The following is a 25,219-nucleotide window of genomic DNA, read 5'->3' as shown; positions in this document are numbered from 1 at the left end:
ATTATCCAGCCCCAGCCCTGAACCCTAAACCCTACCCCTGAGCCCTAAACCCTTACAGCGAAATTACACATCTGAGCCCGGAACCCTAAACCCTACCTCTGAGCCCTAAACCCTACTAGTGGCCCTTAAACCCTAAAAACTGGCCTTAAACCCTATTATCCAGCCCCAGCCCTGAACCCTAAACCCTACCCCTGAGCCCTAAACCCTTACAGCGAAATTACACATCTGAGCCCGGAACCCTAAACCCTACCTCTGAGCCCTAAACCCTACTAGTGGCCCTTAAACCCTAAAAACTGCCCTTAAACCCTATTATCCAGCCCCAGCCCTGAACCCTAAACCCTACCCCTGAGCCCTACACCCTAACAGCAAAATTACACACCTGAGCACGGAACCCTAAACCCTACCTCTGAGCCCTAAACCCTACTAGTGGCCCTTAAACCCTAAAAACTGGCCTTAAACCCTATTATCCAGCCCCAGCCCTGAACCCTAAACCCTACCCCTGAGCCCTAAACCCTTACAGCGAAATTACACATCTGAGCCCGGAACCCTAAACCCTACCTCTGAGCCCTAAACCCTACTAGTGGCCCTTAAACCCTAAAAACGGGCCTTAAACCCTATTATCCAGCCCCAGCCCTGAACCCTAAACCCTACCCCTGAGCCCTACACCCTAACAGCGAAATTACACACCTGAGCACGGAACCCTAAACCCTACCTCTGAGCCCTAAACCCTACTAGTGGCCCTTAAACCCTAAAAACTGCCCTTAAACCCTATTATCCAGCCCCAGCCCTGAACCCTAAACCCTACCCCTGAGCCCTACACCCTAACAGCAAAATTACACACCTGAGCACGGAACCCTAAACCCTACCTCTGAGCCCTAAACCCTACTAGTGGCCCTTAAACCCTAAAAACGGGCCTTAAACCCTATTATCCAGCCCCAGCCCTGAACCCTAAACCCTACCCCTGAGCCCTACACCCTAACAGCGAAATTACACACCTGAGCACGGAACCCTAAACCCTACCTCTGAGCCCTAAACCCTACTAGTGGCCCTTAAACCCTAAAAACGGGCCTTAAACCCTATTATCCAGCCCCATCCCTGAGTCCTAAACCCTACCCCTGAGCTCTAAACCCTTACAGCGAAATTACACATCTGAGCCCGGAACCCTAAACCCTACCTCTGAGCCCTAAACCCTACTAGTGGCCCTTAAACCCTAAAAACGGGCCTTAAACCCTATTATCCAGCCCCATCCCTGAGTCCTAAACCCTACCCCTGAGCTCTAAACCCTTACAGCGAAATTACACATCTGAGCCCGGAACCCTAAACCCTACCTCTGAGCCCTAAACCCTACTAGTGGCCCTTAAACCCTAAAAACGGGCCTTAAACCCTATTATCCAGCCCCAGCCCTGAACCCTAAACCCTACCCCTGAGCCCTACACCCTTACAGCGAAATTACACACCTGAGCCCGGAACCCTAAACCCTACCTCTGAGCCCTAAACCCTACTAGTGGCCCTTAAACCCTAAAAACGGGCCTTAAACCCTATTATCCAGCCCCAGCCCTGAACCCTAAACCCTACCCCTGAGCCCTACACCCTAACAGCGAAATTACACATCTGAGCCCGGAACCCTAAACCCTACCTCTGAGCCCTAAACCCTACTAGTGGCCCTTAAACCCTAAAAACTGGCCTTAAACCCTATTATCCAGCCCCAGCCCTGAACCCTAAACCCTACCCCTGAGCCCTAAACCCTTACAGCGAAATTACACATCTGAGCCCGGAACCCTAAACCCTACCTCTGAGCCCTAAACCCTACTAGTGGCCCTTAAACCCTAAAAACTGCCCTTAAACCCTATTATCCAGCCCCAGCCCTGAACCCTAAACCCTACCCCTGAGCCCTACACCCTAACAGCAAAATTACACACCTGAGCACGGAACCCTAAACCCTACCTCTGAGCCCTAAACCCTACTAGTGGCCCTTAAACCCTAAAAACTGGCCTTAAACCCTATTATCCAGCCCCAGCCCTGAACCCTAAACCCTACCCCTGAGCCCTAAACCCTTACAGCGAAATTACACATCTGAGCCCGGAACCCTAAACCCTACCTCTGAGCCCTAAACCCTACTAGTGGCCCTTAAACCCTAAAAACTGCCCTTAAACCCTATTATCCAGCCCCAGCCCTGAACCCTAAACCCTACCCCTGAGCCCTACACCCTAACAGCAAAATTACACACCTGAGCACGGAACCCTAAACCCTACCTCTGAGCCCTAAACCCTACTAGTGGCCCTTAAACCCTAAAAACGGGCCTTAAACCCTATTATCCAGCCCCAGCCCTGAACCCTAAACCCTACCCCTGAGCCCTACACCCTTACAGCGAAATTACACACCTGAGCCCGGAACCCTAAACCCTACCTCTGAGCCCTAAACCCTACTAGTGGCCCTTAAACCCTAAAAACGGGCCTTAAACCCTATTATCCAGCCCCAGCCCTGAACCCTAAACCCTACCCCTGAGCCCTACACCCTAACAGCGAAATTACACACCTGAGCACGGAACCCTAAACCCTACCTCTGAGCCCTAAACCCTACTAGTGGCCCTTAAACCCTAAAAACGGGCCTTAAACCCTATTATCCAGCCCCAGCCCTGAACCCTAAACCCTACCCCTGAGCCCTACACCCTAACAGCGAAATTACACACCTGAGCACGGAACCCTAAACCCTACCTCTGAGCCCTAAACCCTACTAGTGGCCCTTAAACCCTAAAAACGGGCCTTAAACCCTATTATCCAGCCCCATCCCTGAGTCCTAAACCCTACCCCTGAGCTCTAAACCCTTACAGCGAAATTACACATCTGAGCCCGGAACCCTAAACCCTACCTCTGAGCCCTAAACCCTACTAGTGGCCCTTAAACCCTAAAAACTGCCCTTAAACCCTATTATCCAGCCCCAGCCCTGAACCCTAAACCCTACCCCTGAGCCCTACACCCTAACAGCAAAATTACACACCTGAGCACGGAACCCTAAACCCTACCTCTGAGCCCTAAACCCTACTAGTGGCCCTTAAACCCTAAAAACGGGCCTTAAACCCTATTATCCAGCCCCAGCCCTGAACCCTAAACCCTACCCCTGAGCCCTACACCCTAACAGCGAAATTACACACCTGAGCACGGAACCCTAAACCCTACCTCTGAGCCCTAAACCCTACTAGTGGCCCTTAAACCCTAAAAACGGGCCTTAAACCCTATTATCCAGCCCCATCCCTGAGTCCTAAACCCTACCCCTGAGCTCTAAACCCTTACAGCGAAATTACACATCTGAGCCCGGAACCCTAAACCCTACCTCTGAGCCCTAAACCCTACTAGTGGCCCTTAAACCCTAAAAACGGGCCTTAAACCCTATTATCCAGCCCCAGCCCTGAACCCTAAACCCTACCCCTGAGCCCTACACCCTTACAGCGAAATTACACACCTGAGCCCGGAACCCTAAACCCTACCTCTGAGCCCTAAACCCTACTAGTGGCCCTTAAACCCTAAAAACGGGCCTTAAACCCTATTATCCAGCCCCAGCCCTGAACCCTAAACCCTACCCCTGAGCCCTACACCCTAACAGCGAAATTACACATCTGAGCCCGGAACCCTAAACCCTACCTCTGAGCCCTAAACCCTACTAGTGGCCCTTAAACCCTAAAAACTGGCCTTAAACCCTATTATCCAGCCCCAGCCCTGAACCCTAAACCCTACCCCTGAGCCCTAAACCCTTACAGCGAAATTACACATCTGAGCCCGGAACCCTAAACCCTACCTCTGAGCCCTAAACCCTACTAGTGGCCCTTAAACCCTAAAAACTGCCCTTAAACCCTATTATCCAGCCCCAGCCCTGAACCCTAAACCCTACCCCTGAGCCCTACACCCTAACAGCAAAATTACACACCTGAGCACGGAACCCTAAACCCTACCTCTGAGCCCTAAACCCTACTAGTGGCCCTTAAACCCTAAAAACGGGCCTTAAACCCTATTATCCAGCCCCAGCCCTGAACCCTAAACCCTACCCCTGAGCCCTACACCCTAACAGCGAAATTACACACCTGAGCACGGAACCCTAAACCCTACCTCTGAGCCCTAAACCCTACTAGTGGCCCTTAAACCCTAAAAACGGGCCTTAAACCCTATTATCCAGCCCCATCCCTGAGTCCTAAACCCTACCCCTGAGCTCTAAACCCTTACAGCGAAATTACACATCTGAGCCCGGAACCCTAAACCCTACCTCTGAGCCCTAAACCCTACTAGTGGCCCTTAAACCCTAAAAACGGGCCTTAAACCCTATTATCCAGCCCCAGCCCTGAACCCTAAACCCTACCCCTGAGCCCTACACCCTTACAGCGAAATTACACACCTGAGCCCGGAACCCTAAACCCTACCTCTGAGCCCTAAACCCTACTAGTGGCCCTTAAACCCTAAAAACGGGCCTTAAACCCTATTATCCAGCCCCAGCCCTGAACCCTAAACCCTACCCCTGAGCCCTACACCCTAACAGCGAAATTACACATCTGAGCCCGGAACCCTAAACCCTACCTCTGAGCCCTAAACCCTACTAGTGGCCCTTAAACCCTAAAAACGGGCCTTAAACCCTATTATCCAGCCCCATCCCTGAGTCCTAAACCCTACCCCTGAGCCCTAAACCCTTACAGCGAAATTACACATCTGAGCCCGGAACCCTAAACCCTACCTCTGAGCCCTAAACCCTACTAGTGGCCCTTAAACCCTAAAAACTGGCCTTAAACCCTATTATCCAGCCCCAGCCCTGAACCCTAAACCCTACCCCTGAGCCCTAAACCCTTACAGCGAAATTACACATCTGAGCCCGGAACCCTAAACCCTACCTCTGAGCCCTAAACCCTACTAGTGGCCCTTAAACCCTAAAAACGGGCCTTAAACCCTATTATCCAGCCCCATCCCTGAGTCCTAAACCCTACCCCTGAGCCCTAAACCCTTACAGCGAAATTACACATCTGAGCCCGGAACCCTAAACCCTACCTCTGAGCCCTAAACCCTACTAGTGGCCCTTAAACCCTAAAAACTGGCCTTAAACCCTATTATCCAGCCCCAGCCCTGAACCCTAAACCCTACCCCTGAGCCCTAAACCCTTACAGCGAAATTACACATCTGAGCCCGGAACCCTAAACCCTACCTCTGAGCCCTAAACCCTACTAGTGGCCCTTAAACCCTAAAAACTGCCCTTAAACCCTATTATCCAGCCCCAGCCCTGAACCCTAAACCCTACCCCTGAGCCCTACACCCTAACAGCAAAATTACACACCTGAGCACGGAACCCTAAACCCTACCTCTGAGCCCTAAACCCTACTAGTGGCCCTTAAACCCTAAAAACGGGCCTTAAACCCTATTATCCAGCCCCAGCCCTGAACCCTAAACCCTACCCCTGAGCCCTACACCCTAACAGCGAAATTACACACCTGAGCACGGAACCCTAAACCCTACCTCTGAGCCCTAAACCCTACTAGTGGCCCTTAAACCCTAAAAACGGGCCTTAAACCCTATTATCCAGCCCCATCCCTGAGTCCTAAACCCTACCCCTGAGCTCTAAACCCTTACAGCGAAATTACACATCTGAGCCCGGAACCCTAAACCCTACCTCTGAGCCCTAAACCCTACTAGTGGCCCTTAAACCCTAAAAACGGGCCTTAAACCCTATTATCCAGCCCCAGCCCTGAACCCTAAACCCTACCCCTGAGCCCTACACCCTTACAGCGAAATTACACACCTGAGCCCGGAACCCTAAACCCTACCTCTGAGCCCTAAACCCTACTAGTGGCCCTTAAACCCTAAAAACGGGCCTTAAACCCTATTATCCAGCCCCAGCCCTGAACCCTAAACCCTACCCCTGAGCCCTACACCCTAACAGCGAAATTACACATCTGAGCCCGGAACCCTAAACCCTACCTCTGAGCCCTAAACCCTACTAGTGGCCCTTAAACCCTAAAAACTGGCCTTAAACCCTATTATCCAGCCCCAGCCCTGAACCCTAAACCCTACCCCTGAGCCCTAAACCCTTACAGCGAAATTACACATCTGAGCCCGGAACCCTAAACCCTACCTCTGAGCCCTAAACCCTACTAGTGGCCCTTAAACCCTAAAAACTGCCCTTAAACCCTATTATCCAGCCCCAGCCCTGAACCCTAAACCCTACCCCTGAGCCCTACACCCTAACAGCAAAATTACACACCTGAGCACGGAACCCTAAACCCTACCTCTGAGCCCTAAACCCTACTAGTGGCCCTTAAACCCTAAAAACTGGCCTTAAACCCTATTATCCAGCCCCAGCCCTGAACCCTAAACCCTACCCCTGAGCCCTAAACCCTTACAGCGAAATTACACATCTGAGCCCGGAACCCTAAACCCTACCTCTGAGCCCTAAACCCTACTAGTGGCCCTTAAACCCTAAAAACTGCCCTTAAACCCTATTATCCAGCCCCAGCCCTGAACCCTAAACCCTACCCCTGAGCCCTACACCCTAACAGCAAAATTACACACCTGAGCACGGAACCCTAAACCCTACCTCTGAGCCCTAAACCCTACTAGTGGCCCTTAAACCCTAAAAACGGGCCTTAAACCCTATTATCCAGCCCCAGCCCTGAACCCTAAACCCTACCCCTGAGCCCTACACCCTTACAGCGAAATTACACACCTGAGCCCGGAACCCTAAACCCTACCTCTGAGCCCTAAACCCTACTAGTGGCCCTTAAACCCTAAAAACGGGCCTTAAACCCTATTATCCAGCCCCAGCCCTGAACCCTAAACCCTACCCCTGAGCCCTACACCCTAACAGCGAAATTACACACCTGAGCACGGAACCCTAAACCCTACCTCTGAGCCCTAAACCCTACTAGTGGCCCTTAAACCCTAAAAACGGGCCTTAAACCCTATTATCCAGCCCCATCCCTGAGTCCTAAACCCTACCCCTGAGCCCTAAACCCTTACAGCGAAATTACACATCTGAGCCCGGAACCCTAAACCCTACCTCTGAGCCCTAAACCCTACTAGTGGCCCTTAAACCCTAAAAACTGGCCTTAAACCCTATTATCCAGCCCCAGCCCTGAACCCTAAACCCTACCCCTGAGCCCTAAACCCTTACAGCGAAATTACACATCTGAGCCCGGAACCCTAAACCCTACCTCTGAGCCCTAAACCCTACTAGTGGCCCTTAAACCCTAAAAACTGCCCTTAAACCCTATTATCCAGCCCCAGCCCTGAACCCTAAACCCTACCCCTGAGCCCTACACCCTAACAGCAAAATTACACACCTGAGCACGGAACCCTAAACCCTACCTCTGAGCCCTAAACCCTACTAGTGGCCCTTAAACCCTAAAAACGGGCCTTAAACCCTATTATCCAGCCCCAGCCCTGAACCCTAAACCCTACCCCTGAGCCCTACACCCTAACAGCGAAATTACACACCTGAGCACGGAACCCTAAACCCTACCTCTGAGCCCTAAACCCTACTAGTGGCCCTTAAACCCTAAAAACGGGCCTTAAACCCTATTATCCAGCCCCATCCCTGAGTCCTAAACCCTACCCCTGAGCTCTAAACCCTTACAGCGAAATTACACATCTGAGCCCGGAACCCTAAACCCTACCTCTGAGCCCTAAACCCTACTAGTGGCCCTTAAACCCTAAAAACGGGCCTTAAACCCTATTATCCAGCCCCAGCCCTGAACCCTAAACCCTACCCCTGAGCCCTACACCCTTACAGCGAAATTACACACCTGAGCCCGGAACCCTAAACCCTACCTCTGAGCCCTAAACCCTACTAGTGGCCCTTAAACCCTAAAAACGGGCCTTAAACCCTATTATCCAGCCCCAGCCCTGAACCCTAAACCCTACCCCTGAGCCCTACACCCTAACAGCGAAATTACACATCTGAGCCCGGAACCCTAAACCCTACCTCTGAGCCCTAAACCCTACTAGTGGCCCTTAAACCCTAAAAACTGGCCTTAAACCCTATTATCCAGCCCCAGCCCTGAACCCTAAACCCTACCCCTGAGCCCTAAACCCTTACAGCGAAATTACACATCTGAGCCCGGAACCCTAAACCCTACCTCTGAGCCCTAAACCCTACTAGTGGCCCTTAAACCCTAAAAACTGCCCTTAAACCCTATTATCCAGCCCCAGCCCTGAACCCTAAACCCTACCCCTGAGCCCTACACCCTAACAGCAAAATTACACACCTGAGCACGGAACCCTAAACCCTACCTCTGAGCCCTAAACCCTACTAGTGGCCCTTAAACCCTAAAAACGGGCCTTAAACCCTATTATCCAGCCCCAGCCCTGAACCCTAAACCCTACCCCTGAGCCCTACACCCTAACAGCGAAATTACACACCTGAGCACGGAACCCTAAACCCTACCTCTGAGCCCTAAACCCTACTAGTGGCCCTTAAACCCTAAAAACTGGCCTTAAACCCTATTATCCAGCCCCAGCCCTGAACCCTAAACCCTACCCCTGAGCCCTAAACCCTTACATCGAAATTACACATCTGAGCCCGGAACCCTAAACCCTACCTCTGAGCCCTAAACCCTACTAGTGGCCCTTAAACCCTAAAAACGGGCCTTAAACCCTATTATCCAGCCCCAGCCCTGAACCCTAAACCCTACCCCTGAGCCCTACACCCTTACAGCGAAATTACACACCTGAGCCCGGAACCCTAAACCCTACCTCTGAGCCCTAAACCCTACTAGTGGCCCTTAAACCCTAAAAACGGGCCTTAAACCCTATTATCCAGCCCCATCCCTGAGTCCTAAACCCTACCCCTGAGCCCTAAACCCTTACAGCGAAATTACACATCTGAGCCCGGAACCCTAAACCCTACCTCTGAGCCCTAAACCCTACTAGTGGCCCTTAAACCCTAAAAACTGGCCTTAAACCCTATTATCCAGCCCCAGCCCTGAACCCTAAACCCTACCCCTGAGCCCTAAACCCTTACAGCGAAATTACACATCTGAGCCCGGAACCCTAAACCCTACCTCTGAGCCCTAAACCCTACTAGTGGCCCTTAAACCCTAAAAACTGCCCTTAAACCCTATTATCCAGCCCCAGCCCTGAACCCTAAACCCTACCCCTGAGCCCTACACCCTAACAGCAAAATTACACACCTGAGCACGGAACCCTAAACCCTACCTCTGAGCCCTAAACCCTACTAGTGGCCCTTAAACCCTAAAAACGGGCCTTAAACCCTATTATCCAGCCCCAGCCCTGAACCCTAAACCCTACCCCTGAGCCCTACACCCTAACAGCGAAATTACACACCTGAGCACGGAACCCTAAACCCTACCTCTGAGCCCTAAACCCTACTAGTGGCCCTTAAACCCTAAAAACGGGCCTTAAACCCTATTATCCAGCCCCATCCCTGAGTCCTAAACCCTACCCCTGAGCCCTAAACCCTTACAGCGAAATTACACATCTGAGCCCGGAACCCTAAACCCTACCTCTGAGCCCTAAACCCTACTAGTGGCCCTTAAACCCTAAAAACTGGCCTTAAACCCTATTATCCAGCCCCAGCCCTGAACCCTAAACCCTACCCCTGAGCCCTAAACCCTTACAGCGAAATTACACATCTGAGCCCGGAACCCTAAACCCTACCTCTGAGCCCTAAACCCTACTAGTGGCCCTTAAACCCTAAAAACTGCCCTTAAACCCTATTATCCAGCCCCAGCCCTGAACCCTAAACCCTACCCCTGAGCCCTACACCCTAACAGCAAAATTACACACCTGAGCACGGAACCCTAAACCCTACCTCTGAGCCCTAAACCCTACTAGTGGCCCTTAAACCCTAAAAACGGGCCTTAAACCCTATTATCCAGCCCCAGCCCTGAACCCTAAACCCTACCCCTGAGCCCTACACCCTAACAGCGAAATTACACACCTGAGCACGGAACCCTAAACCCTACCTCTGAGCCCTAAACCCTACTAGTGGCCCTTAAACCCTAAAAACGGGCCTTAAACCCTATTATCCAGCCCCATCCCTGAGTCCTAAACCCTACCCCTGAGCTCTAAACCCTTACAGCGAAATTACACATCTGAGCCCGGAACCCTAAACCCTACCTCTGAGCCCTAAACCCTACTAGTGGCCCTTAAACCCTAAAAACGGGCCTTAAACCCTATTATCCAGCCCCAGCCCTGAACCCTAAACCCTACCCCTGAGCCCTACACCCTAACAGCGAAATTACACACCTGAGCACGGAACCCTAAACCCTACCTCTGAGCCCTAAACCCTACTAGTGGCCCTTAAACCCTAAAAACGGGCCTTAAACCCTATTATCCAGCCCCATCCCTGAGTCCTAAACCCTACCCCTGAGCCCTAAACCCTTACAGCAAAATTACACATCTGAGCCCGGAACCCTAAACCCTACCTCTGAGCCCTAAACCCTACTAGTGGCCCTTAAACCCTAAAAACGGGCCTTAAACCCTATTATCCAGCCCCAGCCCTGAACCCTAAACCCTACCCCTGAGCCCTACACCCTTACAGCGAAATAACACACCTGAGCCCGGAACCCTAAACCCTACCTCTGAGCCCTAAACCCTACTAGTGGCCCTTAAACCCTAAAAACGGGCCTTAAACCCTATTATCCAGCCCCATCCCTGAGTCCTAAACCCTACCCCTGAGCCCTAAACCCTTACATCGAAATTACACATCTGAGCCCGGAACCCTAAACCCTACCTCTGAGCCCTAAACCCTACTAGTGGCCCTTAAACCCTAAAAACGGGCCTTAAACCCTATTATCCAGCCCCAGCCCTGAACCCTAAACCCTACCCCTGAGCCCTACACCCTTACAGCGAAATTACACACCTGAGCCCGGAACCCTAAACCCTACCTCTGAGCCCTAAACCCTACTAGTGGCCCTTAAACCCTAAAAACGGGCCTTAAACCCTATTATCCAGCCCCATCCCTGAGTCCTAAACCCTACCCCTGAGCCCTAAACCCTTACAGCGAAATTACACATCTGAGCCCGGAACCCTAAACCCTACCTCTGAGCCCTAAACCCTACTAGTGGCCCTTAAACCCTAAAAACTGGCCTTAAACCCTATTATCCAGCCCCAGCCCTGAACCCTAAACCCTACCCCTGAGCCCTAAACCCTTACAGCGAAATTACACATCTGAGCCCGGAACCCTAAACCCTACCTCTGAGCCCTAAACCCTACTAGTGGCCCTTAAACCCTAAAAACTGCCCTTAAACCCTATTATCCAGCCCCAGCCCTGAACCCTAAACCCTACCCCTGAGCCCTACACCCTAACAGCAAAATTACACACCTGAGCACGGAACCCTAAACCCTACCTCTGAGCCCTAAACCCTACTAGTGGCCCTTAAACCCTAAAAACGGGCCTTAAACCCTATTATCCAGCCCCAGCCCTGAACCCTAAACCCTACCCCTGAGCCCTACACCCTTACAGCGAAATTACACACCTGAGCCCGGAACCCTAAACCCTACCTCTGAGCCCTAAACCCTACTAGTGGCCCTTAAACCCTAAAAACGGGCCTTAAACCCTATTATCCAGCCCCAGCCCTGAACCCTAAACCCTACCCCTGAGCCCTACACCCTAACAGCGAAATTACACACCTGAGCACGGAACCCTAAACCCTACCTCTGAGCCCTAAACCCTACTAGTGGCCCTTAAACCCTAAAAACGGGCCTTAAACCCTATTATCCAGCCCCATCCCTGAGTCCTAAACCCTACCCCTGAGCCCTAAACCCTTACAGCGAAATTACACATCTGAGCCCGGAACCCTAAACCCTACCTCTGAGCCCTAAACCCTACTAGTGGCCCTTAAACCCTAAAAACGGGCCTTAAACCCTATTATCCAGCCCCAGCCCTGAACCCTAAACCCTACCCCTGAGCCCTACACCCTAACAGCGAAATTACACACCTGAGCACGGAACCCTAAACCCTACCTCTGAGCCCTAAACCCTACTAGTGGCCCTTAAACCCTAAAAACGGGCCTTAAACCCTATTATCTAGCCCCATCCCTGAGTCCTAAACCCTACCCCTGAGCCCTACACCCTAACAGCGAAATTACACATCTGAGCCCGGAACCCTAAACCCTACCTCTGAGCCCTAAACCCTACTAGTGGCCCTTAAACCCTAAAAACTGGCCTTAAACCCTATTATCCAGCCCCAGCCCTGAACCCTAAACCCTACCCCTGAGCCCTAAACCCTTACAGCGAAATTACACATCTGAGCCCGGAACCCTAAACCCTACCTCTGAGCCCTAAACCCTACTAGTGGCCCTTAAACCCTAAAAACTGCCCTTAAACCCTATTATCCAGCCCCAGCCCTGAACCCTAAACCCTACCCCTGAGCCCTACACCCTAACAGCAAAATTACACACCTGAGCACGGAACCCTAAACCCTACCTCTGAGCCCTAAACCCTACTAGTGGCCCTTAAACCCTAAAAACGGGCCTTAAACCCTATTATCCAGCCCCAGCCCTGAACCCTAAACCCTACCCCTGAGCCCTACACCCTAACAGCGAAATTACACACCTGAGCACGGAACCCTAAACCCTACCTCTGAGCCCTAAACCCTACTAGTGGCCCTTAAACCCTAAAAACGGGCCTTAAACCCTATTATCCAGCCCCATCCCTGAGTCCTAAACCCTACCCCTGAGCCCTAAACCCTTACAGCGAAATTACACACCTGAGCACGGAACCCTAAACCCTACCTCTGAGCCCTAAACCCTACTAGTGGCCCTTAAACCCTAAAAACGGGCCTTAAACCCTATTATCCAGCCCCATCCCTGAGTCCTAAACCCTACCCCTGAGCCCTAAACCCTAACAGCGAAATTACACACCTGAGCCCGGAACCCTAAACCCTACCTCTGAGCCCTAAACCCTACTAGTGGCCCTTAAACCCTAAAAACGGGCCTTAAACCCTATTATCTAGCCCCATCCCTGAGTCCTAAACCCTACCCCTGAGCCCTACACCCTAACAGCGAAATTACACACCTGAGCCCGGAACCCTAAACCCTACCTCTGAGCCCTAAACCCTACTAGTGGCCCTTAAACCCTAAAAACGGGCCTTAAACCCTATTATCCAGCCCCATCCCTGAGTCCTAAACCCTACCCCTGAGCCCTAAACCCTTACAGCGAAATTACACATCTGAGCCCGGAACCCTAAACCCTACCTCTGAGCCCTAAACCCTACTAGTGGCCCTTAAACCCTAAAAACTGGCCTTAAACCCTATTATCCAGCCCCAGCCCTGAACCCTAAACCCTACCCCTGAGCCCTAAACCCTTACAGCGAAATTACACATCTGAGCCCGGAACCCTAAACCCTACCTCTGAGCCCTAAACCCTACTAGTGGCCCTTAAACCCTAAAAACTGCCCTTAAACCCTATTATCCAGCCCCAGCCCTGAACCCTAAACCCTACCCCTGAGCCCTACACCCTAACAGCAAAATTACACACCTGAGCACGGAACCCTAAACCCTACCTCTGAGCCCTAAACCCTACTAGTGGCCCTTAAACCCTAAAAACGGGCCTTAAACCCTATTATCCAGCCCCAGCCCTGAACCCTAAACCCTACCCCTGAGCCCTACACCCTAACAGCGAAATTACACACCTGAGCACGGAACCCTAAACCCTACCTCTGAGCCCTAAACCCTACTAGTGGCCCTTAAACCCTAAAAACGGGCCTTAAACCCTATTATCCAGCCCCAGCCCTGAACCCTAAACCCTACCCCTGAGCCCTACACCCTAACAGCGAAATTACACACCTGAGCACGGAACCCTAAACCCTACCTCTGAGCCCTAAACCCTACTAGTGGCCCTTAAACCCTAAAAACGGGCCTTAAACCCTATTATCCAGCCCCATCCCTGAGTCCTAAACCCTACCCCTGAGCCCTAAACCCTTACAGCGAAATTACACATCTGAGCCCGGAACCCTAAACCCTACCTCTGAGCCCTAAACCCTACTAGTGGCCCTTAAACCCTAAAAACGGGCCTTAAACCCTATTATCCAGCCCCAGCCCTGAACCCTAAACCCTACCCCTGAGCCCTACACCCTTACAGCGAAATAACACACCTGAGCCCGGAACCCTAAACCCTACCTCTGAGCCCTAAACCCTACTAGTGGCCCTTAAACCCTAAAAACTGGCCTTAAACCCTATTATCCAGCCCCAGCCCTGAACCCTAAACCCTACCCCTGAGCCCTACACCCTAACAGCGAAATTAAACACCTGAGCACGGAACCCTAAACCCTACCTCTGAGCCCTAAACCCTACTAGTGGCCCTTAAACCCTAAAAACGGGCCTTAAACCCTATTATCCAGCCCCATCCCTGAGTCCTAAACCCTACCCCTGAGCTCTAAACCCTTACAGCGAAATTACACATCTGAGCCCGGAACCCTAAACCCTACCTCTGAGCCCTAAACCCTACTAGTGGCCCTTAAACCCTAAAAACTGCCCTTAAACCCTATTATCCAGCCCCAGCCCTGAACCCTAAACCCTACCCCTGAGCCCTACACCCTAACAGCGAAATTACACACCTGAGCACGGAACCCTAAACCCTACCTCTGAGCCCTAAACCCTACTAGTGGCCCTTAAACCCTAAAAACGGGCCTTAAACCCTATTATCCAGCCCCATCCCTGAGTCCTAAACCCTACCCCTGAGCCCTAAACCCTTACAGCGAAATTACACATCTGAGCCCGGAACCCTAAACCCTACCTCTGAGCCCTAAACCCTACTAGTGGCCCTTAAACCCTAAAAACGGGCCTTAAACCCTATTATCCAGCCCCAGCCCTGAACCCTAAACCCTACCCCTGAGCCCTACACCCTTACAGCGAAATAACACACCTGAGCCCGGAACCCTAAACCCTACCTCTGAGCCCTAAACCCTACTAGTGGCCCTTAAACCCTAAAAACGGGCCTTAAACCCTATTATCCAGCCCCATCCCTGAGTCCTAAACCCTACCCCTGAGCCCTAAACCCTTACATCGAAATTACACATCTGAGCCCGGAACCCTAAACCCTACCTCTGAGCCCTAAACCCTACTAGTGGCCCTTAAACCCTAAAAACGGGCCTTAAACCCTATTATCCAGCCCCAGCCCTGAACCCTAAACCCTACCCCTGAGCCCTACACCCTTACAGCGAAATTACACACCTGAGCCCGGAACCCTAAACCCTACCTCTGAGCCCTAAACCCTACTAGTGGCCCTTAAACCCTAAAAACGGGCCTTAAACCCTATTATCCAGCCCCATCCCTGAGTCCTAAACCCTACCCCTGAGCCCTAAACCCTTACAGCGAAATTACACATCTGAGCCCGGAACCCTAAACCCTACCTCTGAGCCCTAAACCCTACTAGTGGCCCTTAAACCCTAAAAACTGGCCTTAAACCCTATTATCCAGCCCCAGCCCTGAACCCTAAACCCTACCCCTGAGCCCTAAACCCTTACAGCGAAATTACACATCTGAGCCCGGAACCCTAAACCCTACCTCTGAGCCCTAAACCCTACTAGTGGCCCTTAAACCCTAAAAACTGCCCTTAAACCCTATTATCCAGCCCCAGCCCTGAACCCTAAACCCTACCCCTGAGCCCTACACCCTAACAGCAAAATTACACACCTGAGCACGGAACCCTAAACCCTACCTCTGAGCCCTAAACCCTACTAGTGGCCCTTAAACCCTAAAAACGGGCCTTAAACCCTATTATCCAGCCCCAGCCCTGAACCCTAAACCCTACCCCTGAGCCCTACACCCTAACAGCGAAATTACACACCTGAGCACGGAACCCTAAACCCTACCTCTGAGCCCTAAACCCTACTAGTGGCCCTTAAACCCTAAAAACGGGCCTTAAACCCTATTATCCAGCCCCATCCCTGAGTCCTAAACCCTACCCCTGAGCCCTAAACCCTTACAGCGAAATTACACACCTGAGCACGGAACCCTAAACCCTACCTCTGAGCCCTAAACCCTACTGGTGGCCCTTAAACCCTAAAAACGGGCCTTAAACCCTATTATCCAGCCCCATCCCTGAGTCCTAAACCCTACCCCTGAGCCCTAAACCCTAACAGCGAAATTACACACCTGAGCCCGGAACCCTAAACCCTACCTCTGAGCCCTAAACCCTACTAGTGGCCCTTAAACCCTAAAAACGGGCCTTAAACCCTATTATCTAGCCCCATCCCTGAGTCCTAAACCCTACCCCTGAGCCCTACACCCTAACAGCGAAATTACACACCTGAGCCCGGAACCCTAAACCCTACCTCTGAGCCCTAAACCCTACTAGTGGCCCTTAAACCCTAAAAACGGGCCTTAAACCCTATTATCCAGCCCCATCCCTGAGTCCTAAACCCTACCCCTGAGCCCTAAACCCTTACAGCGAAATTACACATCTGAGCCCGGAACCCTAAACCCTACCTCTGAGCCCTAAACCCTACTAGTGGCCCTTAAACCCTAAAAACGGGCCTTAAACCCTATTATCCAGCCCCAGCCCTGAACCCTAAACCCTACCCCTGAGCCCTACACCCTTACAGCGAAATTACACACCTGAGCCCGGAACCCTAAACCCTACCTCTGAGCCCTAAACCCTACTAGTGGCCCTTAAACCCTAAAAACGGGCCTTAAACCCTATTATCCAGCCCCATCCCTGAGTCCTAAACCCTACCCCTGAGCTCTAAACCCTTACAGCGAAATTACACATCTGAGCCCGGAACCCTAAACCCTACCTCTGAGCCCTAAACCCTACTAGTGGCCCTTAAACCCTAAAAACTGGCCTTAAACCCTATTATCCAGCCCCAGCCCTGAACCCTAAACCCTACCCCTGAGCCCTACACCCTAACAGCGAAATTACACACCTGAACCCTACGATCTCTGGAGTTGGAATAGTAATTATTACCCCTACGCTATCCAACACTTTCCCTACTGTTGCACTCTCTGGATTGGGAATAGTAATTTTTACCCCTACGCTATCCAACCCTTTCCCTACTGTTGCCCTCTCTGGAGTGGGAATAGTAATTTTTACCCCTACGTTATCCAACACTTTCCCTACTGTTGCACTCTCTGGAGTGGGAATAGTAATTTTTACCCCTACACTATCCAACACTTTCCCTACTGTTGCGCTCTCTGGAGTGGGAATAGTAATTTTTACCCCTACGCTATCCAACCCTTTCCCTACTGTTGCACTCTTTGGAGTTGGAATAGTAAATTTTTATCCCTACGCTATCCAACACTTTCCCTACTGTTGCGCTCTCTGGAGTGGGAATAGTAATTGTTACCCCTACGCTATCCAACACTTTCCCTACTGTTGCGCTCTCTGGAGTGGGAATAGTAATTTTTACCCCTACGCTATCCAACCCTTTCCCTACTGTTGCACTCTCTGGAGTGGGAATAGTAATTTTTACCTCTACTCTATCCAACACTTTCCCTACTGTTGCGCTCTCTGGAGTTGGAATAGTAATTATTACCCCTACGCTATCCAACACTTTCCCTACTGTTGCGCTCTCTGGAGTGGGAATAGTAATTTTTACCCGTACGCTATCAAAAATGTAAATAGTTTTTTTAATTAGTTTTACATTGTTATTAATTGTAATTTTTATTATTATTATATGTATATAAATTTATTTGTAATTTATTATATTTTCATTTATTTATAAGTTATTAAAATAATTATTTTAGAGTTAATATTAATTAAGTATATACTATGTATTATATTTTTATTATTATTAGTTTTTATTACATTATTTATTAATTTTAAATATTATAATATATTTTTTAACTATGTTTATTATTTTTATAAGTATTATTTTGTTAATATTACATTTTATTTAAATAAATAAAAAACAATGTTTTTAAAAAAACGATATTTTTGACATCGATATATTTTTTTCGATATTTTTGTACTTACCTTGTTAGAGATAGGATCCCGATATTATTGTCCCCCATATTTTTGTTTCGATATTTTTGTACTTCGATATTTTTGTACTCGATATTTTGTCATAGATTCATCCACAACGTAGTGTTGCGCATATGCGTCTGTGTAGATTATACAGGCGTAATGTTCGAGAGGCAGAATATCAATCGACAGAGGACATTCATGTTTGTATTCTAGATGTTCTAGCTTTTTCATTTTGGGATTAAATGCGTGTATCACGTCCGTTGCAGCAAGAGAATTAACCCATTGTATCCATTTTGGATCTAATGTCATAGCATTTGGAATACTTGGTCTTGTTACTGCCTCAAGGGCTGATACTGATGTTAAAACAGATATGTTCTTCCCTTGGGCTAGGGCTCTTTCTTTTGCTACAGCAGTTTGGACCGCAGTCAGAATTTTTTCAGTAGAACTGAATTTCATTTCAGCTTGTGTGTACAAGTGTGATTTATAAGCTATTGGTACCGTTTCTCCCTCATTAGAGGTTAGGTACGTAAATCCACATCTTCCTGGGATGACTTGGATTACAAGGTTGCGTTCGTTTGCGCTTGTTGCAGTTTTGGTTTAGTTAACATGTCTGTTTGTATTAATAGTAAAATTGTGTGTGTTTCTGTGTCCAATTAATTGGTTAGAAATCAGGTTTTATTAATTCGTAGAGAGGTTTAACCCTCTCTGCCTAGTTTAGAATGTAAGTTCTTCCGAAATTCAGGAAACCTAGAATTGATTGTAAGTTTTTCAGTGTTTTTGGAGCTTGGAGTACTGCACACTTCTCTAAGAAGTTTTCTGCTAGGCTTTTGCCTTCACTTGATAATTTATATCCTAAAAATAAGACTGCGAGGTGGGCAATTCTTGATTTTTTAAAGTTGCATTTGTACCCTTCAGATGCAAACCCAAGTATAATGGTGTTCACTCTTTTCAAGTGTGTCTCCAGGTCATCGTCTGTAAGATAGATGTCATCGACGTAAGATAATGCCTCATCATCATACATTTGTAGCAACTCTGTTACCCTGGCTGAAAATAATCCTGGGCTGTTCTTGAATCCCTGGGGGAGACGACAAAATTGCCGCTGGGCCCCCATACTGGAGAAAACGGTCAAATACCTGCTTTCTGGTGCAATGTTTTGACAGAAGAAACCATTTGAAATATCTAATGTCGTTTTATATTTTTTTTGCGCACAATGTTATTCATTAGTGCTGCACTGTGTGAATTTCGTACTGCAAATGTTGAGCAACAAGAGTTTAGGTGTCTGTAATCCAAAACTAGACGATGTGAATCATATGGTTTAGAGACAGGATTATTTATTTGTGAGGTGCATGTTTCAATCACCCCCTGGTATTCAAGTTGATCTAAGATCTCCCTGACTTGTTTTTTAGCTTCTTGCTTAACAGGATACTGCCTCTGTGCAGTAGGTTGATTTTTTAACTGGATTTTATGGTGAGGAGAATCCTCACCCCATCCTACATGATTTTTATATAATGCAGGGGCTTGGGCCACTGTCCATTTTCTAGCATATGTATATTTTTTATGAATTGGAATGTGATTTGAGAAGGCAGGCATAATCATTTCTTCGCCATGTGGGCACTCCCTGACAAACTCCGGTGGCCAGTCTTTCTCAGCTAGAAGGATATCATAGCCTTTAGATAGATTCTCCCAAAAGTGAGTTCTTATTTTTCTAGTTATGTCCCCTTCTATACGCAATGTTATTTCATATAATTTATGGGGTACACTAACTCTGGTATCTGCAGTTTCCACCTGAATGTATTCATTCATGTCCACTGTCTCCAGAAGATTCATCAGGATCTTGCGAGCTATGGACACTTCTGCTGCGCTGTCTAGCATTGTTTGGGACCATTCTCCGTTCTTGAGTTGTGTCCTCAGAATCCTCTGCATGTTTTATTTTAATGCTAGCTACCTTCTTTTTGGGAAATTGTAATTTTTTACTTTGATGAGCAGGGGTCTTGTCTTTGGACTTGACGCGCTCTTCTTTGTGTTCTGACCGTCCACTTCTTTCCGATTTCTGTGAGGAAGTCTGAAAAGAGCGAGAGGGACGTGTATCATTATCTTGATATCTGTCAGGTTTTCTTAAATTGTCCCTATTTCTAAGGCTGTATCTTTTTTCAGAGGGATCCCGTTCTGGAGACTTGTCCCCTCGTTCTAGAGATCTATCTCTCTGTTGAGGAGACCTTCCTCTGGATTGAAACTGTTTTTCTCTGGGAATCATTTGTTTATTACTATACAAAAAGAGCAGACCAGGTCAGGAGAATAGTGTGTAGCTGTACTAGCCAGGGTGCAATAAAGGGATGCGTGCAGGGACACGAGATGGTGAAGATCACTGACTATATGAATCCCATCAGACCACCTTGGTGGTGGAATTTGCGTCATGTGGGATGTTTATAGATCATTCCAAGACGCAACCGACCTATATAGTGCCGATGCAGAAATGGATGTCAAGAAGGTAGTCGTGATAGTCATCATAAAGTGATATTTGACTAAAGTGCAGTGCCTAAAGGAAGGTAGTGAGATAAAATCGACTACATCGGCGTTGTAAAGTATTCAAAACGCACTCGATGTGTCGAAGTTAAAAACACGCCGGGTAAAGTATTTACCCAAAGGCGCTGTAAAGAACGGTCGACATGTTTCAGCTCTAGGGGCTTTCCCCCAGCTTTCTTCAGGACCATAACAAAAAAGGCTACTACAACCCAGAATGCGATGTTAAATCCAAACCCAACTATGTACTGAAAAATGGGTACATATCTACCAGGAACCATCATAGTTGAATGTCCACTGGAAGGAAAGGAGATCATCTTCTTCCTAGAAAATAGAGTTTGATTTACAACAACACCATATGTCAAGCACGCATCTAGATATAAACACACAAGCCGCACAGGCAAAACACACTTGCATGAATAATTGACATTCTGCATTTTTAGAAATAAGCTTAATAGTTCAAACAACATGAGGCATTTCCGCATGATGCTACTCACCCAGCCTTGTGTGGGTGAAGACCTCACCTCACCCGGCAACCGCTCGGGAGTGTGAGACCCCGCTCTATAGTGTAGATAAAAGGAAACAATGAGTACCAACCCTATAGCTTCCAAGCCAATTGCTCTACACAGAAACCCAACATAAGTGTGAAAGACCCCCTACTGCTCAAACCTCACAGACCTTACTTCAATGTGCATTGCACATGTGATGGACCCACTCGGGTCATTATCCGAGTCACCGACGGACAGGTCAGTCCCCTGTTTGTCTCGCTGCAGTTAACTTGAATTTATGAGAGTGGAAATGGATATCTCGTTTTGTGGAGCCTTGGGGTTAGGCTGAGGAACCTTGCGCTGTTTAGTTATGACGGCCCGCCCAGCCCATGTTTCTTTAGGTCATTACTAAGGGCTTTGATGTCTAATATCATTGGGCAAATGCATCATCCAGGATTATGGGAATTTGGAATTACTAGTGCTAGGTCACACATGAACATATACCGTGTTTGATAGGTATATATGCTTTAAAACCTATTGGTAGCACTAACTTGATTGCACTTGAGTATGTTTTTGGGTCTGATGGAATTATAATATCTGGGTCCATCACATGTGCAATGCACATTGAAGTAAGGTCTGTGAGGTTTGAGCAGTAGGGGGTCTTTCACACTTATGTTGGGTTTCTGTGTAGAGCAATTGGCTTGGAAGCTATAGGGTTGGTACTCATTGTTTCCTTTTATCTACACTATAGAGCGGGGTCTCACACTCCCGAGCGGTTGCCGGGTGAGGTGAGGTCTTCACCCACACAAGGCTGGGTGAGTAGCATCATGCGGAAATGCCTCATGTTGTTTGAGCTATTAAGCTTTTTTCTAAAAATGCAGAATGTCAATTATTCATGCAAGTGTGTTTTGCCTGTGCGGCTTGTGTGTTTATATCTAGATGCGTGCTTGACATATGGTGTTGTTGTAAATCAAACTCTATTTTCTAGGAAGAAGATGATCTCCTTTCCTTCCAGTGGACATTCAACTATGATGGTTCCTGGTAGATATGTACCCATTTTTCAGTACATAGTTGGGTTTGGATTTAACATCGCATTCTGGGTTGTAGTAGCCTTTTTTGTTATGGTCCTGAAGAAAGCTGGGGGAAAGCCCCTAGAGCTGAAACATGTCGACCGTTCTTTACAGCGCCTTTGGGTAAATACTTTACCCGGCGTGTTTTTAACTTCGACACATCGAGTGCGTTTTGAATACTTTACAACGCCGATGTAGTCGATTTTATCTCACTACCTTCCTTTAGGCACTGCACTTTAGTCAAATATCACTTTATGATGACTATCACGACTACCTTCTTGACATCCATTTCTGCATCGGCACTATATAGGTCGGTTGCGTCTTGGAATGATCTATAAACATCCCACATGACGCAAATTCCACCACCAAGGTGGTCTGATGGGATTCATATAGTCAGTGATCTTCACCATCTCGTGTCCCTGCACGCATCCCTTTATTGCACCCTGGCTAGTACAGCTACACACTATTCTCCTGACCTGGTCTGCTCTTTTTGTATAGTTATATATTGTATTAAGGGGTATGAGCAGACAGGTCATTAAATATCCCCTTGACCCTCCACATACCTGTTTTGTTGTAAATCATTTGTTTATTACCTTCCCACTTCTTTTTTGCAGTATTGAGATTATTCTTAATAAAGGTTTTTTCAGGATTGTCAGTTAGTTGTGGTTTTAGTGGTTTCCCACCCAAACTATCTCTATCTAGTTCTTCATAGCACTTTTCAATTATTCTGGCAAGTTCAAAAGGTTGTTCTGTTATTTCTGCCTCTTTCAATTTTTGGCAGATCGCCACAGATGCTGATTCTCCTTTTATGTTGGTTAGTAGTATAGCCGAGACTTGCTTAAAGTCTTTCAGTCATTTCATACCTAGATTTAAAGCAGGCTCTGGACCGAATTCATTTTGAATCTGTCTTAGTACGTCTGGTATAACAGCCATAGATGGAACATCACGTGTTTTTATGCATATTGAGGCAAGGACTGTTCCCCATGTGTCACAGTCTTCCACATGTGGTGCGATCCCCATTGGTAGACAGATTGTCAGAATTCTGTGTTTTTCATAAGGTGTACTATCAGGGAATACTGCCTCTATTTCAGTAATTTTCTGAGCTAACCAGAACGGAATGTGTTCCCGTTTTGCGGGTAATTTGCCAATGACTGATTGTAAAGTCTGTGGTGTACTTTTATTTGTGTTCCCCTGGTGAGGGGTGTGCTGTGGAATTTTTATTGCTGGTTGGACTGTTAAAGTCCGCATGACATATTGGACCAATTGTCTATGTATTTTAATTAATTGTTTTAGTTGAACTAAGAGTTCTCTGTCTGACATTCCTTCAATGTCAGGATGTGGTGTATAAATGGCTAGAACCGGCCATGTGGCTCCTGGTCTACCTAGTGGACCGAGCCTGGTAATGTGATTTTGATGTTTTAGGGCGCCATTAAACCAGAGCTCATGCTCCTGGTAAGTTAGTGGAATTTCAACGTCCTCGAAAGGAACGTATTCCGTTGGAGGTTCCTCTGCTTTGTAGTAGTGGAACTCGTGTGTCACAGCATTTGCTGCTAGAAGATTTATCCATAAATAGAATACCTCTGTCTGCCGATCTTCATGTGCCTCTACCACAAATATGACAGTACCACCTCTTGGTGATACTCCATTTTCTATAAGTTTTATAGTTATGGTTTTCCTTACATTTGCCAGGATGAATTTGGATTGGTGTCACTACAACGCGGTTTTTTACAACGCATTCCGTTACATCGGAATTTTTACAACGCAGGATCCATTACATCGGATGCCATTACAACGCATGGCATTACATAGCAGATGCTATTACAACGCATGGCATTACATCGTAAGTATAGGTAAGTATACCTTTTTAAAAAAAATGTAATTAAGTTAATTTAATTAATTTAATTTAATTAATTTAATTAAAATACATTTTAAAATAGTAATTAATTTAATTTAATAGATTTAAATCTATTTATTTAATTTAATTTTAATAAAAATTGTAATTAATTTTAATTAATTAATATAATGAAATTAATTTAATTTAAATATTTTTAAAATTGTAATTAAATTAAATTAATTAAAATAATTTATTTAATTTAATTAATTTAATTAAAAAATGTAATTAATATAATATAATTAATTTAATTTAATAAATATATTTTAATTAATTTATAAATGGTAAATATAATTTAATTAGCCCTAAGCACAAACCCAACCCTGAACCCTAAAACACCCCTATACCCCAAAACCCAAACCCAACCCTAAAACCTAAAAATACCCCTGTACCCCAAAACCCTAACCCTGCCCTGAAACCTAAAAACACCCCTGTACCCCAAAACCCAAACCCTACCCTGAAACCTAAAAACACCCCTGTACCCCAAAACCCAAACCCTACCCTGAAACCTAAAAACACCCCTGTACCCCAAAACCCAAACCCTACCCTGAAATCTAAAAACACCCCTGTGCCCCAAAACCCAAACCCTACCCTGAAACCTAAAAACACCCCTGTGCCCCAAAACCCAAACCCTACCCTGAAACCTAAAAACACCCCTGTACCCCAAAACCCAAACCCTACCCTGAAACCTAAAAACACCCCTGTACCCCAAAACCCAAACCCTACCCTGAAACCTAAAAACACCCCTGTACACCTGTACTTATTTTAAAAATTACTTTAATTAATATAATAAATAATAAATTAATAATATTAAAAAACATAAATAAATATATTTAATTATAATTAATATTAATAAAATAAAAAAAAATGTAAATACTTACCTATACTTACGATGTAATGTCATGCGTTGTAATAGCATCTGCTATGTAATGCCATGCGTTGTAATGGCATCCGATGTAATGGATCCTGCGTTGTAAAAGTTCCGTTGTAAAAGACTCCCGTTGTAAAAGTTGCGATGTAACGGTGCATCACCGATGAATTTACATCCGAGTCATTTTGTTGGAGAGCTGTGTCCTCTAAGACCGCTTGAGCTGCTATTCTAGCTCTCTCCCTTTCGTCTTTACTTTCCGGCATTTTTGCTGACAGAAAGTTTGCAGAACACATTTCAAGGAAACATAGATTAGGTGCACAATATTTTGGAACACTGTATCCTTCAACGTTGACTAAACCAATAACTAATACATAGGATTTTCCTCCTACTAAGTTTTGACGGATATTAACCTTTCACCCACTCCAGACGTCTATTGGAATTTTTTTACGGGAAAAGGGGTCTGTGTGAAAAGCAAGACTGAG

General features: G+C 47.4%; 1 protein-coding gene across 1 annotated transcript in view; it reads right to left on the bottom strand.

The window, feature by feature from the left end:
- Positions 1-25,000, bottom strand: part of LOC144819163 (uncharacterized) — a 517,380-nt gene extending 492,380 nt beyond the window's left edge. The window contains exon 1 of the mRNA XM_078677135.1: positions 24,911-25,000. Coding sequence (XP_078533261.1) covers positions 24,911-25,000 — 90 coding nt within the window. The remainder of the gene's footprint in view (positions 1-24,910) is intronic.
- Positions 25,001-25,219: the final 219 nt, after the last annotated feature.

This window comes from Lissotriton helveticus, chromosome 2_1, assembly GCF_964261635.1.
Source record: "Lissotriton helveticus chromosome 2_1, aLisHel1.1, whole genome shotgun sequence".
Classification (NCBI taxonomy): Eukaryota; Metazoa; Chordata; class Amphibia; order Caudata; family Salamandridae; genus Lissotriton; species Lissotriton helveticus.
The sequence above is the reverse complement of the archived record's forward strand: the minus strand, read 5'-3'. Positions and strand labels throughout refer to the sequence as shown.